The sequence below is a fragment of the Lutra lutra genome, chromosome 10 (genome assembly GCF_902655055.1).
Source record: "Lutra lutra chromosome 10, mLutLut1.2, whole genome shotgun sequence".
Taxonomy (NCBI): Eukaryota; Metazoa; Chordata; class Mammalia; order Carnivora; family Mustelidae; genus Lutra; species Lutra lutra.
This window is the reverse complement of record NC_062287.1, coordinates 10,067,065-10,085,367: the sequence shown is the minus strand read 5'-3', so window position 1 is coordinate 10,085,367 and position 18,303 is coordinate 10,067,065. Positions and strand designations below refer to the sequence as shown.

General features: G+C 47.4%; 1 protein-coding gene across 7 annotated transcripts in view; it reads right to left on the bottom strand.

Moving 5' to 3' along the window:
• TTC12 (tetratricopeptide repeat domain 12) overlaps window positions 1–17,311 on the bottom strand; it is a 43,917-nt gene extending 26,606 nt beyond the window's left edge. The window contains exons 1-7 of one of the 7 annotated variants that reach the window (XM_047693746.1): window positions 17,270–17,311; window positions 15,656–15,728; window positions 7,933–8,096; window positions 7,364–7,385; window positions 6,688–6,765; window positions 5,727–5,848; window positions 787–846 (exon numbers count right to left, since the gene is read on the bottom strand). In XM_047693746.1, coding sequence (XP_047549702.1) covers window positions 787–846; window positions 5,727–5,848; window positions 6,688–6,765; window positions 7,364–7,385; window positions 7,933–8,096; window positions 15,656–15,713 — 504 coding nt within the window. In that variant the 5' untranslated portion in view covers window positions 15,714–15,728; window positions 17,270–17,311. Of the gene's footprint in view, window positions 1–786; window positions 847–5,726; window positions 5,849–6,687; window positions 6,766–7,363; window positions 7,392–7,932; window positions 8,097–15,655; window positions 15,729–16,238; window positions 17,013–17,269 lie in introns of those variants that run through there. The other 6 variants (XM_047693748.1, XM_047693747.1, XM_047693749.1 and 3 more) reach the window with 6 other exon arrangements.
• Between the last annotated feature and the right edge of the window lie 992 nt (window positions 17,312–18,303).

Genomic DNA, 18,303 nt, shown 5'->3' with positions numbered 1-18,303 from the left:
GGGCAGGCAATTCAGAGCACTGGCTTACGTTTCGACCAACGTTAGCTACATGATTCTACACAGCTTGCTTAATCTCTGAGGCTCGGTTTCCTTGCCAGAAAAACAAGGATAATAGTGGTACTGAAGAGAACAGACTAGAATGTTGTAGGGCTCGTGGCCAGCACGCAGCAAACCATGGCTTGTTGGAAAACGCCCTTGCCTCTCTCTTCTCTTACAGAATGGTGGTAGAGAACACAGCAGATCACATCAAGTGACAAAGCAGGTGGGGGCCTATGCTGGGGCTGTGAAGAGCCCGATCTCATCGGCTGGGACAGTTGTTGTAACTTTAAGAATGTAACGATGCGATGGGACAGGATTTGCGGACATTCTGTGTCTTCTAAGGGATAAAGAAATCACGCACCCCATATGTCAGTTTTGGAATTTTTTATAGACTATTATTAGTAAAGGTGAGTTCCCAATTCAGCCCAGTTTCCCTTGCTCACCCTCTCAGGAGGAAATAAGGAAGGAGGGGTGGCCAGAATGCTGTGAACGGTGAGCCCTTGCAGTGCAAACCCTGAAAACGCAGCATGAACAGTCACTTCTCCGCAGTCCTCACTACGAGCTCGGTCGCCGTGACCCTCAAAGCTATGCCATGGGCCCCTGCTAGAGATAAGGAAGGTCGGGGCCTGACAGCAGAGCTCAGACCCCGGCCTGCCACAAACCACTGGCCGCTCTCCCGCATTCACTTCAGGACCCAGGCACCCGGCGAGCCCAACTCCGTCCCGTGGAAGAGGATCTCCTTCTTACCTTCAGAGCCCACTCGCAATCCACGACTGCCTTCTGGTAGTCCCCGAGTTTTAGATAAGCCTGTAATGACACAAAGGGCTGTATTTACATGTAATTCTGCGGCAACCAGCGGTAAGGTTACCGAAACCCAGGGCTGGAAACCGTGGACAGCGGGTACTGCTGCCAGACCTAAAGAGGCAGGATGAGCCACGGACTAACGGGAGAGGACAGCTTTGGGAACGGCACTGCCGAGCGGGAGCGGGGGCCTTTAGGAGAGCTGCAGGTGGGAGAATGAGTGCCCTCACTCTCACTTTCTTCCTTCCTTCTGATCTCACTGGCTGAGTCCAAACGCAAGTTAGGGAGCCGGGAAGTCAGGGGACAGGTCCACAGAGGTCAGTCCCCCAGGGCACAGAAGGATCTGGAAAGGCCAAAGAAAATACCTAGCACATTAAATCCCTCTACAAAGGAAGAGCTAGCTTCTAGGGTCTACCCCACTGTGGATGTTCCAGGAGGAAATCAAATGACAAAGGGATCAAAAAGATGACAGTAAGCGTTGGAGAGAGTGCTGAAAAATCCGAACCCGCGGACACAGCTGGTGGGAGCGTAGAGTGGTGTGGCCACTGTGATAGACAGTCTGGCGGTTCTTGAAAGGGTTAAACACAGCTGCCCTACAATCCAGCCACTCCTCGGTGCACATATATGCGCACATAAAAACTTCTGTGCAGGGGCGCCTGGGTGGCTCAGTGGGTTAAAGCCTCTGCCTTCAGCTCAGGTCATGATCCCAGGGTACTGGGATCGAGTCCCGCATCGGGCTCTCTGCTCAGCAGGGAGCCTGCTTCCTCCTCTCTCTCTGCCTGCCTCTCTGCCTACTTGTGATCTCTGTCTGTCAAATAAATAAATAAAATCTTTAAAAAACAAAAAACAAAAAACTTCTGTGCAAATGCTCACAACAGCATTATTCACAAAAGCCAAAAAGCAGAAACAGTTCAAACGTCCATCAACTGATGAAGGGATAAAAAAGACGGGGCCCATCCTACAGTGGTGTATTAGTTGGTCATAAAAAGGAACGAAGCACGGGTAAACCCTACAACATGGATGAGCCTGGGAAGCATGTTGCAAGAAAGAAGCCAGACACAAAAGGAAAAATTCGGCATGACTTCGTTTATATGAAATGTCCCGACAGGCAAACGTATGGAGACAGAAAGTCGATTCGTGGTTGCCTAAGGCTGAGGGTAGGGGTGGACGGAGGACTAGGGGAGAGGGGGCACCACTTAGAGGGTATGTGGTTTCTTTTGGGGATCATGAAAATGTTTTAGAACAGGTTATGGCAACGGTTGCACAGCTCTGTGAATATACTAAAAAAAAAATGAATTGTGTATTTAAATGGGCAAAATGCACGTTATGTCAATTGCATCTCAATAAAGTGGTTACTCAAAAAAGATAAAGTTCTGCTTCCTTCCTCATAAGCACAGCAAGAAGAAAGCAAAGTGGGTGATGGGCTGACTTATTTAAGAGTCAGACCATCGCTACGATCCGTCGGTGCCAAAAGCCCTGGGGACCTCTTTTGGGATCCCCTTGAGTCGGGGGAGTCTTGAAAATAAAGACTTGACTCTGAACCCTGGGATCCACCCAATCTGCGCCGAAGACCTTGTGGCGCAGAAAGTAAGGGAGGGCTGTGTCCCAGCAAACGCACTGGCTACTCCACTTCTGAATGAATTACTGGTCACAATAGGCAGTGAATAACGTATCAAGTTGAACTAAACAGGCCTTAAGCACTCTTCTGTTGGAAAGTTCCTGGGAAGCGGCAATGATCACTCCTGGTGTAAAAAAGGAAAACCAGGCACCTGGAGGATAAGAGGTTTTCCCAGAGTCCTCATCAGTCACCCCAACTAGAGCTGATTCATGTGGAGGTTTGCCCCTGAGCAAAACTGTCCCAGGGCAGGGTGACGTTCTTATCTGTAACTCTGCAGAGATATTTACATGATCAAGCCAATCACAGGGTCAGTGTGGTGACTCATGAGGGATGTAAGCATTCATCCCAACCGGGGAGGGAGCTGGCACTAACGGGCTAACCAAGTCCAAGTCCTTCCAAGAAAGGAAGCTGCCCTGTGGTGCTTTCATTAACTCAGGTTCTGTACTAATTGAAGAGGATGATGCTTTGAACTGTCTGGTCCATAAAGCACCATCCTTTCCCTCGGGGTTTGGGGTTTCATTTGAAAGTCAGAGGATGTGAGGAGGAGACTAGCATCCTTTTAGGCAAACGGAGCCACAATTTCATGACATCGTTATTCAGGAGACATAAAGACTGAAAATGCATACGCGGGCTTCAACAGTTTCTCTTCACAGCCTTTACTTAGTCTTTTCTTTTTTCCTTTTTTTTTAAGGCTTGGATTCAACACCCTATAAATTCCCTGTTCTCTTCTGCTTTTCCACATTTTAAAAAGAACTACTTTTCCAAATGGCAATTAAATGCCTGATTTTTCTAAATTACACCAGCAATCTATTGATCATAACATTAACCCCAGGAGAAAAACAGAGCGAGGAAAGGGTAGTTTTTTTCCTCTAGAAAGTAGCAACACTCAATTCACAGGGTCCTTATTAAGTGTTTTCAAACGCTGCATGCAAACAGGGGAGGCATTTTAAAAATAGTCAACGGTGACTTGGTGGTTTGTAACACCAGCCAGCACATTTTGTATTTATTTGTCTCTGAATAAGCTTTCTCTTCTGGAAAGCTGGGAAGAATTACTTTCCCAAAGCTTTCCACTACATTTAGCTTATTTTTATCCACACCCGTTCCTTTTTTTTTTTTTTAAGATTTTATTTTATTTATGTGCCAGAGAGAGCACAAGCAGGTGGAGTAGCAGGCAGAGGGAGAAGCAGGCTCCCTGCTGAGCAACAACCCTCGTGTGGGACTTGATCCCAGGACTCTGGGATCACAACCTAAACCAAAGGCAGATGTTTAACCGACTGAGCCATTCAGGTGTCCCTATCCACACCCATTCTTTTTTTTTTTTTTTTTAAAGATTTTATTTATTTATTTGACAGAGATCACAAGTAGTCAGAGAGGCAGGCAGAGAGAGAGAGAGGAGGAAGCAGGCTCCCTGGAGCATAGAGCCCGACTCGGGGCTCAATCCCAGGACCCTGGGATCATGACCCGAGCTGAAGGCAAAGTCTTAACCCACTGAGTCACCCAGGCGCCCCTCCACACCCACTCTTTTTTTTTTTTTTAAAGATTTTATTTATTTATTTGACAGAGATCACAAGTAGGCAGAGAGGCAGGCAGAGAGAGAGAGAGGAGGAAGCAGGCTCCCCACCGAGCAGAGAGCCCAACACGGGGTTCGACCTAGGACCCTGGGATCACGACCGGAGCTGAAGGCAGAGGCCTCAACCCACTGAGCCACCCAGGCGCCCCTCCACACCCATTCTTAATGTGATTCTCCAGAACCTAATCAAAGTGCTGCTGAAAGTTGAGTACAGTAAAAATGTAACTAATTTAGACGGGTTGGGGTACAGGCCATCTGAATTAGATGTAAGTCTGAATTACATAACATTTTAAAAGCAAGTCAGTTTTACTACTTTCAAATAACTTCAAAGTAACAAGACTGAAAAAGCATCAATAGGTAAATGTTTTGGAGACCAAATCTGGTAAAAAGTAAAAAGGAATTATTATTATTATGTTAATTTCTTGCATTTGAACGCTTCTTTCAAAGTGTCAAAAGAAACTTAATTCCCTTAAATAGACTTATTGTTCCTCCAGTGTTATGTAACTTAACAAGGATTTATTAAACATCTATTATAAATAAAGCATGGGGGAGGAAGTATATGGAAAAGTTTAGAATCTCATTAGGGTGATGACATGTACACCACTAGGCCAACCTCTGGACATTTGATTTACCAATTTCTTAACTCCACTAGATTTTTCTCCAGAAACAGGGCCAAGTAAGTGGCGCTCAACTCTAGTCTGATTTACCCAAACCGCTGAACTACTGAGGTTACTCTGTGCTTGGATTTATTTATCATTAAATCACCATCACTCCCCGGACTTTTTGGCCTCCAAACGTCCAGTTTCTTGCTTTCGACATTCTTCCTCAACTTCCCACAGCAGGACATCCTTGATCCCGAGTTACGGAAATTGGTGCTGATGAGGGCTCCTCCCGTCAATGACACGGTGTCAAGTGCAGCTCGCACAGGTCCTGCTGACACCTTCTGACCATCAGATAATCATGCCCAAGGATCTGCCACTTTTTCAGGTCTAAGCAACAGGGAGCTTGGCCACACACAGGCTCAAGGGCTTTTAACTATCGATAAGGCCATACATGATGTTTTGTTGCACCTGAGAACTATCGACCTCGTCCCTTCATTAACTAGGAGATTATAAACAACTGCGTGATGGTTTTGACCTGGTGTCCCACGAAATTGAGCTCCTTTGTGATATAAAATGGAGAGATGAGGGAGTTCAGAAACTCAGCATTTCCGAGAAACTGGGTCTAAGCCCATCAGCTGTCCAGCCGACCTGGGGCACAGAATCTTACTTCTACAGGGACCGATACAATGAGTAAGAAAGTGAGCCAGCAGAGTTCAGCCTACCAGCAATGGGGTCTGGCCAAACCCAGCGACAGCAGGAGCAGTTCTCAGAGGTTGTTTCCTTCACGCTTTGCCCTCAGTGATGTGTGCGAGCTGACTTAGACCACGCACAGGGCTGGTTGTGTGCAGCTCTTCCCAAGTTCTCCTCCCACCATTGCAAGTTGGTGGCTTGAAATTGGACCGTGGCGAGAGCACTGACACCATGGACAGTGGCAAATGGTCCCTACAGATCGGCTTCCACCACCCCTCAACCACAGTCGGCGGCTAAACACTGACAGGCACACCATGGCTACCATCGGGTCTCATGTTTGCTTTCACAAGTTCCGTGGCTACTGTCCCCTGAGAAAATACCACAGACACAGTGTTGGCTCACTGACCTGGGCCCTGTTGGTGTAGAGCACCTTCATGTCCTTCAGCTTATCCAGACCCTCACTGTAGCACACGATGGCTGCTTCATAGTCCCCTCTGGCAAATGCTTCATTCCCCTTTTCTTTTAGGGCTGGGGGAACAGAAGTCGCACAGGTGAGTTCTCCCCACACACTGGAAAATTCTCGCCTACTTTATTCCCCTGACTTCGCAATTCTACTTTGGAGGATATAGCTTCCATCAGTCCAAAGGAGACCTGTCACTTGCTTCTCTGCAGACATTTCATGATCAGACTTCCTAAGGGCTCTTTTTCCTCACACCCGTCCCAAGTTGCCCAAGGAGCTTCTCAGAAAAAGCAAATGTTTCAGGTACAAAACTCGGAACCTCTCCAAGTGGGCCACAAAGACCAAGTCTACACACTGAATGTCTCATAAAGAGGGTCTGACAAGTCACTTGCTAGCACACATGGACGTGTTCAGACCTGCAGCACGCACACCGCTGGGGGGCGCACAAGGGCCAGAGACATCCTGCATAGCCCCCCCCCCCCCACACACAGCCCGTCTCCCCCTCCCTCCATCTCTCCTCTCCCTTCTCACACCTTTGTTTTCCTGTTTCATTTTCCGTTTTCACTTTTTCATCTGTGCCTCAGGCCAGCCCAGGGTACCTCCCTGTTCTGTCCCTCCCTACTGTCCCAGGACCACTCCCCACACTTGGTCTGCTCTGCTAAGTCCATCCAGGTGCTTTGGAAAGAGGTCTGGTGGGGGCAGCTGGCGAGGGCTCAGTCCTACTCCCTGCCTGTTGCCGCAGAGACAGGGACAGACACCACTCGTTTCTGCCTGGCTGGGTTCCACTGCCTCGGGCCCGTTAACCCCCTCACTGGGAATCTCGCTGTCCTCCAAGATCAGCAGGCACACTCATGATCTTTCTAGCACAAATCATCCCCGTTCTTGAAAAGTGAAGACTGACAGTTACCATCTGCTAAGACTTTGTTTTCCCTTCTTCTCCTGGCACGTTCTCTTGCATCCAACTCCATAGATGCCAAAAAGGCTTCTGACAGCAGAGTCATTTCAAGTATTAAAGAGAAAAATCCAAATACTATAATCAGTTCTTTAGCTCAAATTCAGAAGAAAGCTTTGGAGCCACACAGCTCATGCATACGTATGTAGGCATGCACACACACACACACACACACACACACACACACACACACATTCTGAAGCAACTAAGTGACATTTTCTTAATTTGACATTAAATGGTAATCTGTGTGATGTATTATTATACATGATGGCTATGTCTGTGCTTCAAATTTGAATTATGTCTTTTAAAAGAGTTTTACTTTAAAGGCAGAGTTTTTTGTTCCATTTAGCATAATGAGCTGCTGAGCTGGGCAACAGAGAAGCTACCTACATCCTTAGAGCAGCTAAGAGTAAATTGGGTGCTAGAGAATAACTGAATTCAGTTTACAAAAGACTGGCCGGGACAAAATACAGAAAAGCCTCTGAGTGCTGTCCCCTCTGACCAGTAAGAGAATTGGCCAATCCGTTCTTTGTAAACCCAGAGGCTATAATTTAAGGGTCTGGAAGCTACAAGCAATAAACACTGACCCTAAATAAATAATACACATTAGGAAGAGAGATGCTGTCCTTACCTGAGCTTATCCCATCTGCATTCTACAGGGCACCGGTTATCATGAAGACAAAACAAAAAAACAAATTTCAAAAACCCCTCTCTGATTTGTAAGTCTACAATCCAAAAATGCAGATCCATTACAAGTGGGGAGTAGGGTTATTTCCTCTAACCATCAATACTGAAGGGCCCCAAATTCACAGGGCTTGCTTTAAATCAGGAGATAGGATTATGGGTACAGTTGTCATAGGGTCAGCAGGTCAAGGGACCCCCGCTATGGCTGTAGGAGTTGGAAATCTGAGGCAGAACATATTACCTTTATAGTACAGCTGAAATATTGGTCACTAACTCAGGGGGTGGGGAGGGCAAATTTTCATTAAAATAAACCCATTGTTTAAAGATGACTCAGAAAGACAAAGGAAAAAAAATGAGAGTTTATACTTCCTTGTGGAAAATAAATCTAGTGAATCTAAAAAACAAAAGATTATTCAGCCTCCCCAGAGAGTCTGAGATTAAACTGCGGCTTCCTCTGCTTCAAGGCAGACCTCTTCTCTGTATCTGCTTATATAACTCCATAATAGAAAAAGAAACCTCTGTAGGAGCTTGCGGAGGACTGATCATGGTCTTGTTCAGAGTGGTCCGGCACCCGTCCTCCTCTTGGACTTCCTCTGTAAACAGTAGTCTCTTTTCTGTCTCCAGGATAGCTTTCTGCTGTACAAGCGGGTCATCAGAATTCATCTCTTGGATTAAGCTGGCTGGAGGAGAAATCAGAGGTAAAATCATTCAAATGAGGTTTTCGAAAGGAAAGGCTTTGTTCACTAGAAAGGAGGGTGTAGAACATTCATAGGGAAGAACGTTTGTTTCTCTGGCTTTGTTGAGATATGATGGACACACAACATCATGTAAGTCGAAGGTACACAACTGTGATCATTTGATTCACGCATCTGTTGTGAAGTGATCCCACAATAAGGTTACTTAACACATCCATCCACTCGTGTAATTACAATATTTATGTGTGTGCTGAGAATATTTAAAATCTTTTCTCTTACTTTCAAGTATAAAATACAGTGTTTTTTAAAGATTTATTTACTTATTTTAGAGAGTGAGCGAGTACAGGGGGAGAGGGAGAGAGAGAATTTTCAGCAGACTCCCCACTGAGCTTGGAGCCCTATGCAGGGTTCTATTTCAGGACCCTGCGAACACAGCCTTGACACACCACCAAGTGCTGGACGCTTAGTTGAATGCGCCACCCGGGTGCCCCAGTATAAAATACCGTATTAACTACAGTCGCCATGTTGTACAATAGATCCCCTGGACTTATTCATTTTATAACCGAAGTTCGTACGCTTTGACCACATCTCCCCATTTCTTTGTTTTCCCTCCAGTTTCACCGACACGTAACTGACGCACATCACTGGGTAAGTTTTGGGCGTACCGCATGGTGGTCTGCTTTACATGCGTTGTGAAATGATTACAATAGGTTCAGCTAACATCCATCTTTTCTTATAGATAGGATTAAAAGGAAAAAAAAAGGGAAAAAGTTCTCACCTTGTGATGAGAATTCTCAGGATTTACTTTCTTGACAACTTTCCAGTCTGTCTTACAGGAACATCAGCTATAGTCACCGGGTTGTGCAACACATCCCCGGGACTGACTTCTAACCACCTTTGTGCCTTCTGACCACCTCCCTCCAAATCCCCCTGCAGCCTCTGGTAACCGCACCAGTCTGATCTCCTTATGAGTTTTTTTTTAGATTTCACGTATAAGTGAGATAAGTATTTGTCTCCTCTGACTTACTTCATTTAGCACGGTGCTTTCAAGGTCCATCTATGTTGTCACAAATGGTAGGGTTTCCCCACTTTTTATGAATGAATGATATCCCGTTGTGTACCTGCACCACAACTTCATTTCGTGCTCATTCATAGATGGACACTTAGGTTTCCAGGTCTCGGCTACTGTAAATGATGCTGCTATGATCCTGGGGGTGCGGAGATCCTTTTCCAGATAGTGTTTCCAATTCCTTGGGTATACTTTGAAAAGTGGAATTACTGGTTGTAGGGTAGCTCTATTTTTAATTTTTTGAGGAATCTCCACATGGTTTTCCACAGTGGCTGCACCCATTTGCATTCCCCCCACTGTGTACTTTTCTCCACACCCTCACCAGCATCTGCCGTCTCTTGTCTTTCTGGTGATGGCCAGGCTGAAAGGCACTGTGATGTCTCAGTGGGGTTTTAATTTGCATTTCCCTAATGACTAGTGATGCTGAGCATCTTTTCATTTACTGTGGGCTTTTTTTTTTTTTTTATAATTTTTTTTTTATTTTTTATAAACATATATTTTTATCCCCAGGGGTACAGGTCTGCGAACTGTGGGCTTTTTATATTATTTTCTTTGGAGATCTGTCTGTTTGGGTCCTTTGCCCATTTTTTAAAATTTCTTACTATTTTTTACTTTTTTTTTTTTTGACAGAGAGAGAGAGAGAGAGAGAGAGATCACAAGTAAGCAGAGAGGCAGGCAGCGAGAGAGAGGGAAGCAGGCTCCCCGCTGAGCAGAGAGCCCGACTCGGGGCTCAATCCCAGGACCCAGGGACCACGACCCGAGCCGAAGGCACAGGCCTTAACCCACTGAGACACCCAGGCGCTCCTCCTTTGCCCATTTTTAATCAGGTAATCAGATTTTTGTTTTGTTTTGTTTCTTTGTATTGGGTTGTATGGGTTCCTCATATAGTTTGGATATTAACCCTTTATCAGATACATGGTTTGCAAATAGTTTTTCCCATTCCTTAGGTTATTTCTTCCTTATTCTTTTCTTTCTTTCTTTCTTTCTTTTTTTTAAGATTTTATTTATTTATTTGAGAGAGAGAGCATGAGAGTGGGGTGAGGGGCAGAGGGAGAAGCAGACTCCCTGCTGAGCAGGGAGCCCAACATGGGAGTCGATCCTGGGACTTTGGGATCATGACCCCAGCCGAAGGCAGACACTCAACTGACTAAGCCACCCAGGCGCCCCTCTCTTCCCTATTCTTAAAGAAGGTTCTGAATGGAAAGCAAAAATTAAAGCAATTAGAACCAATGAGAAAAAAAAAAATTAAAAACAGGATTTGTTTTGCCTGGAAGAAGATGCAGGAGAATTTTACTCTGGCCTTCAAACCAGTGTCAAGCTACTTATTTAATCCAACAACAATTTATGGAGAGCTTATTATGAGTTAGATATTATGCAGAATGCTACAGATAACAAGGATGAATAAAAAAGATACTGATTTTTTAAGAGCTTCCAATCTTGTGTGGGAGACAAAGGGGTACATTTCGGCTACCCTGAGACCACAAAACAGTCTTTAAAGCTATCCTTCCCCGTCTTCATGTCACTGCTCACGCAGCTTAGATCCCATGATCCATCCTATTCCACACTGAACCCCCTTGTCCTCCCACCCCACGTGACAGACAACACTCCAACTCCAGACCCAACTCCCCACTTTTCTAGGCCTTTATGATGGATGTGGAGGACTGACAAAGAGAGATGGACACCAGGGAGAACCCGTCCTAACTCCACCGGCTAGTCCAAAGTACCCGGCAATCCCATGGTTAGCCTCGCGTGATTGGGACACCAATTCTAAGGCATTTTCCCCCACACACCACCATGCAATTCTGACACCCCCTGGGTGTCCTGCAAGTCAACTCAATTCTGACCCCATGGACCTGAGATAGTGTCAGATCCCACAAGCTAACGGCTCTGTCCCCATGAGACTGCCCACTCCCCACCCCCTACTTCACATGCCAGTCTGGGTTGTCACCTGACAACCTAACTTCTGACCTCACGGCTAGATCAGAGCGTCCTACAACCTCCTCCTCCTCCGGTTTGATTAATTTGCTGGATTGGCTCACAGAATTCAGAGAAACCTTTTACTTACTAGCTCATCAGTTTATCATAAAAGGCTATAACCCAGAAGAGCCAAATGGAAGGGATGTATAGGGCACGGTATGTGAGAAGGGGGTGAGGAGCTACCAGGCTCTCTGAGCACACCTCTCTTCCAAAATCTCCAGTCACCAACCTGGAAGCTCTCTGATCCTGGTCCTTTTGGGGTTTTAGGGAAGCATCACTACATAGGTCTGATAAAAAAATAATTGTTGGCCATTGGCGATCAATTCAACTTCCGGCCCCTCTTCCCTTGGGAAGGATAGCTTCCCAGGGGGTTGAGACTATCACAGAGTTGGTTCCCTGGCAACCAGCTCCCATTTTCAGGTTCCCAAAGTCTCTCATTAACATAAGCTCAGGTGTGATTGAAAAGGGCTTGTCACGAATATAAAGATGCCTTTATCCATATGATCACTTAGAAGTTCCAAGGATTTTGGGAGCTCTTTGCCAGGCACAGGGACAAAGAATACATATATATTTCTTACTATAAAGCACAGTATCACACCCAAACAAGTCATCCTATCCTTCTCCCATGGACTTTAAAAAACTGCCTCCAACCAAGGGAGCCCTTGGGCACTGTCGGTGGGAATGCAAACTTGGATCGCCGCTGTGGAAAAACAGTGTGGAGGCTCTTCCAAAAAATTAAAACTAGAATTACCAGCGGATCCAGTAATTCTACTACTACTGGGTATTTCCCCCAAAGGAAAAAAAAAAACTAATTTGAAAAGAAACATGCAGCTTTGTGTTTCTTGCAGCATTATTTAGAATAGCCGGATATGGAATATCACTCAGCCGTCAAAAATGAATGAGATCTTGCCATTTGCAAAAGCATGGATGGAGCCAGAGAGTATCATGCTAAGCGAAACCAGTCAGAGAAAGACAAATACCGTATGACTTCACTCATGCGGAATTTAAGAAACAAAAGGAACAAACAAAGACAAAAAGAGACAGACAAAAGAACCAGACTCTCAAGGACACAGGACAAACTGGTGGTCGCCCTCCTACCTCTCTGGCCATTGCTTTCTGGTCTCCTTTGCTTGCTCCTGCTCTCCCTCTCCTACCTACCTTCTAGACTGTGTGAGCCTCAAGGTTCTGCCTGAGCCCACTACTTTTTCTGGACCATTTCCCGTGGTCCCGTTCTCTCCCATGGTTCTAAATACCATTTATTAGCTGGGGCCTCCCAAAGGGACATCCCCCACTCTGCGCTCTTCTTAGGCTCAGACTTGCAAAGCCAACTGTCCTCTGAACAACTTCACTGCGGTGTTGTGCTCGCCAGTCCTGGCCTGCCTGTCCTCTTTCCCCTCAGACTGTTCCTCCCCCAAACGCTCCCTCTCTCAGCAGATGGTCAAACCATTGCCAAATTTGGGCATTCGACCCAAAACTTTAAGGACTCATTCTTGAGTCTTCGTTCTCCCTCTGCCCTTGCAGCCATCACACTCGAAAGCTCGCCAAGTAAATCCTAAATATATCTTGAGTCCATTTACTTGTGCCTGTTCCTGCTGCTACAGCTCTAAACCCAGCTGGCCTCTTTTCCCTGGAGTGCTGGAACAGCCCCTTGACGGAGCCTACCAGCATCTCCCCTCCAGTGTCCTCATCTCCACATCCACACGGTGGCTAGAATGACCTTTCTAAGGCGTAAATCTGATCACGTTCCTGCGCCGAGTCAACCGTCCAACTGCTCAGAGGGTAAACGTGAATTCCCACTGTGGCTTCCAAGGTCTTCCCTGATCCAGCCTTTCTTGACTCAGATGGGACCCCTCTATCCGTGATCTCGACTCTCCAGCCATACAGACCTTTTATGCTTCCTGGTTCTAAAAAGCACCACATTCTCGAACTCCCAGCTTTCCAACCTACTTTCTCCTCACTTTGAATCTTCTCTTGCCCTCTTCCCAGTGCCCAGCTCCTACTCAAACTTCAAGGAAGCCTTATACAATTCCTGTAAAGGACTGAAGTGTGACCCCCACCCCATTCACAGGTGTGACTGTCCTGGCAGACATAATTAAGGTTAAATGAGGTCATCAGGATGGGGCCCTAAACCAAATGGACTGGTGTCCGTATTTTAAGAGAGGAAGAGACACCTGGGATGTGTACACACAGGGAAAAGACCCTCTGAGGACACAGAGAGAAGGCGGTCATCTCCAAGCCAAGGAGAGAGACCTCGGGAGAAACCAAATCTGCCCATGTCTCGATCTCACACTCCAGAACCAACTGTGGAAAGGAAATTTCTACTGCTTAAGTGGCATTTTGTTATAGCTGCCCCACCAGACTAATACAATTTGTAAGCTGCATTAGTGTCTCTTGTGCTTTGCAAATCTCTCTTTGTATCACACATCATCCTGGAGATTACTTGTTTCATATTTGTTCTCCCCACTGGGCTGCAGACACCAGGAGGAAAGCTAATTCTTGGTTATCTTTACTATAGTCTCCAGGGCCTAGCGATGCTCGATACATAGCAAGAGCCCAGGACATGAGTGCGTAGAACCTATACACGTGGCTACACAAATTGAAACTAACTCTAAATGAAATACAATTAGAAACTCGGTTCCTGGGGCGCCTGGGTGGCTCAGTGGGTTAAAGCCTCTGCCTTAGGCTCAGGTCATGATCCCAGGTCCTGAGCTGGAGCCCCGCATCAGGCTCTCTGCTCGGCAGGGAGCCTGCTTCCTCCTCTTTCTCTGCCTATTTGTGATCTCTGTCTGTCAAATAAATAAATAAAATCTTAAAAAAAAAAAAGAAAGAAAGAACGAAAAAAACTCGGTTCCTGGGTAGCACCAGCCACCTTTTAAAGGCTCACAGCTGCATGCAGGTACTAGTGGCCATAGTGGACGGTGTAGACTGTAGCACATTTCCATCACCACACAGAGTTCTACGGGCCAGTACTGGTATAAACGGCACCCGAAGGGACTTTGAGCCTGAATGAAAGCAAGCCAGGTAAAGAAAGATGGGGAGGCAGAGGGAACAACAAAGGCAACTTGCAGAGCGTGAACCATCAGGGGACCTGTGGGGAACTAGAAGCAGTCTGCTGCCCTAGGGAGAGGCGAGAGGTAAGGACAAGGTCACGGGAGGATTTAAGTCCGGAGGAAAGCTTGAAGTTTATTGTGGCTGTGGAGAGAATCCAAGCCGAGAAGTGTCTGGGTCAGATTTGCATTTTAGATCCATTACTCTGTGGGGAGTGTAAGCCTGGAGACAGGAACAACAATCAGGGGGTTGTTGAAATAGTCTGGGTCAGAGAACCAGAACAAAAGGAGAGGGCAGGGAGGACGGGGTAGAAGAAAGAAGCCAGACTTGATGGCCACTTCAATGGAGGGTGAGAGCTGGCAGGAGTCCAAGGTGACCTGTAAACTTCCAACCAGTGGTACCGCCCACCGGGACTAGACTGAAGGGAAAGGTAGAAGCAGGTTTCATTTGGGAGGAGGACAGAAGGCTTTTGGACACACGGAGTCTGCAGTTGCTGTGGGTGCGGTGGACAGGACACCTGGCAAAGAGTCCGAAGCCCAGGGAAGAAGAAAGCGTAGCCAACAGGGTCATGCAGTTGGTGAGTAAGCAGGTTGTAGGCAAAATCACGTGCCTGGACTAGACCACCTGAAGAGAAAGGTGAGCGGCAGGCTGGCCAAGGCCAGAAGTCCACAGAACAACGTTCAGCAGTGGGCGGAGGACGGGCCCAGGGATGAACACAGAAACCATGGTGGTTGTGTCTTTTATCAAATTACCCCAACTAGTTTTGAAACCATTTTAGTTCTTTGGACCCATACAGCCTGCTGGAAAGAGCACTTTCAACATATTTCTGTCTGATAGGTAATGTTGGTTTGATGGTTGGTTTGCTTGTTTCCATCATCACACAAGCTCCCTGAAGTCTGAATAGGAAACCAGCTGCTTTGAAATCTCTTGAATGGAATTTGTGGGATCAGGGGAAGGAGGGGTCTTCCTGTCTAGAGGCAGGGAGACAGGATCGTGACAACCATGAACCGTTCATGTAATTAGACTGACACTGAGGGAAAGCCATTTGATTTTGCCTCTGCAGCTCAGAATCAGAAATGGCTCTGCCCTAAAACAAGAGGGATTCCACACTGATCAACGAGGTTCCTGAGTGATCTCGAAGGGAACAGCTAGGCTCCTTTGACATGAGTCCTATACAGAAGGGGTCAAAATATGGAGAAGAGCTGTCAGCCTCAATTCCAACCAGAATGTTAACGGCTTCTCTGATACTAATTAACAGCCACAAAATACCACCCCAGGCTCTATATTACTTGCTTCTCAATACCCTTTCTGTTTAATTTCAATTACATTTTCACTTAGAGTCATAAACCTATCAGGCAGCCCAGGAACTAACTCAGACTCATCATTTCTCTCCAGTCACTCCACCTTGGTAGCACAGAATTTAATTTGTTTATAATTTACTGGTACTCACTGATTTCATCCACATTTTTAAGAAATTTCTGCAAATCTTTCTCGTGATCGTCAGCCATTGTCAACCAGAGTACCTGGGGGAGGCAGCATAAGTGGTGAAAATTAATAATAATAAAACACTAAGCGGAATTTGTCAAGCTCATTAGCCTTCTAAAACGAAGAGACAAGTGATTATTTTTAAGATAGATTTGTGTTCATAAATGTCACGAGTAACAGCAGGGTGATCTATTTAACTCTGTCTGCTGTTAAGGCCAAAGGATACTCATTATTTGTGGTGATACTTCTGGAAAGCTGTCAGCCCTCCCTCCACTGGGAGAACAGCTCGGCAAAACGTTCCTCCAAAGCCAACAACCGCCGCTGTGATTCAGGGACCTGGCGTGAAGGAGGTCAGGGGAACAGAGGCTGACAAGCTGGCAGGATTGGAGAGAACACCAGTGCCTGACTTTGATCATGACAGGCCCTCCCAGCCAGAAGCCTGGACCTGGCCGTGTGACTGGTAGCCAGGAGCTGGGGAATTTGCACGTAACCGTCCAAACTCGTTTAAACTATAAGCCTCTGGCTTGTTTCTGAGGAGTGAAAAGAACCTGAAAACGGGCTGAAGGGAGCAGACCTTGATGGCACTGTGCACCAGCATTTCTCCTCGCTAGGTACTTCAGGTTTATTACTTCTCCACGGTTTGTGGGTAAACAGGCCTCCAGGTATACCCAGGGGTTTCCAAAGTTCACCCACAAGCCATAAAAACCATCCTCAAACTTGTTGAATATGCAGAGTTCTTAGCTATAGCACCAAAGCTTCTCAGTCAGTCAACCTGCCAGGGAACCGGGAATGAAGACTTTTAAGACTCTCTCGGGGGTGATTCTGATTTACAACTAGGTTTAGTAGTAGTGCAGTCGTGGAAGCAGCTCTAAATGGAAATTTGAACTCGGCCATGAACCAAGTGGGAGTTACTTGACTCTTGAGACTCCACAGTTCCAAGCTGTGTGACCTCAGCTAAGTCGCCAACCTCTCTGAGCCTAACTCATTCTATGGAAACGGTAACACGATCCAAGAGGACTCCCCAGGGGGTTAACTGAAGCACCAGGAACGCAGGGAGTGGTAAATGAGAGGCCCCCTTATCTACAAAACGGGGGCGGGGACGTGTGGCTTAACTAAATGAGCGATAGGGTTCCTTCCAGCTCTTAACATAATAAGGCTCCCACGGAACTAAGGCCTAGTGAAGCGAGCTGATTTGCCCAAAGTTGCCGGTGCAGAAGGAAGGCTCAGCACTTGCCCCGGCAGGCGCAGGGGTGTAAGGATGCGCGACCCAAGCCGAACCCATCGTCGGCCAGCAGATGCACTCAAGGAGGCACGGCGCCCGCGGTGCGCATGCGGGAGCCAGGCGACCCGCTCTCCTGGACGTCCCTCCCCGCCCAACGCAGAGGGGCGGGGCCGACGGCACCGTTGCCTGGCAACCACTCCGCAGCGTCCACCGGCTCCCAAGCCCAAAGTGAGGACCCGGCTCGCGGCTGATACCGTCCCATCTGCTGTGGCCCACATCAGGGTCCTCTGCTCGGCGCTGACGGCCAGATCAGGACCACATCCCAGGGCAGACCCCGGGTCACCCCGACGCACTGACCTGACACGCCCAGGGCCGGACAGGAAATGACGGCTGGGGCGGGCGGTGACTGACCGGGGGCGTGGCCAAGGCCCGGGGCGGGGCTTGGGCTTAGAGTGGGCGGGGCCCCGACGCTCACGTTGTGCGACGCCGCGTCTGGGCTGAGTTGGGACACTGGCCGCTGGCAGGAAGCAGGAGCTCGGGGTGAGCGCGCTGGTCTCTGAGTCAAAGCCAGGTCTTCGTCTTTCTTTCTTCTAAGGATGGGTTATCACTCCCATTAGCTTACTATCCCTGGCCCAAAAAGGGGACAACCTTCAATGTACTTGGGAGAAACTGGCTTGGGTGTGAATCCGGTTTTGCTTACTGGCAAATGTGAGAAACTTAAGGGAATTATGTAACCCTCTGATCTTCAGTTTCCTCGTTTATAAGCTGGAGAAATGGCCCGTAAGGTTTTTGGTTAAAGTGCCAGGCATCTAGTCAGTAGGAATACGTGGTAGTTATGATCCAGGGAGTCCTACGACTGGAAGCAGAATGAGACGGTGGGCACGTGTACACTTTGAACATATGCACTCAGTCTTGAAGAGATTCCAGCCTGTTTTTCTTAAAACAAAAGTTCAGTGTTATGTGTTGGGTTAAAAGGGGAGAAAAGCAGATTTGGGGGGAAGCTCCATCTTGAGCTTAAGCTGATGTTCAGAAACACCTGGGACGAATTGGCAAATTGGGTGTTATTTCAGAAACCTGTTTGGTTGGGGCCGAGGAGCCCCCCCCCGCCCTTCCCCCCGGGGGGGTTAAAACTTGCCAGGAGGGGAGAAGGGTTCAGGCATGGCCACTAGATCCAACATTGGTTGAGTAGAGTCTGTGGACTCTGTCCTGTGGGCTAGAGCTAGAGAACCGGGGGCTGTTTGACTGAAATCTCCAGAAGGCATTGGTCCGCATCGCTCCTGCTTGGGAACGCCGGGAGTGGAGCGGAGCACAAAGGGGCTGGGCGTTCTCTTGGCCTCAGAGTGGGTGCAGCTGCAGTCAAGTCTTTCAGCATATCCCTCAGCTGCGGCAGG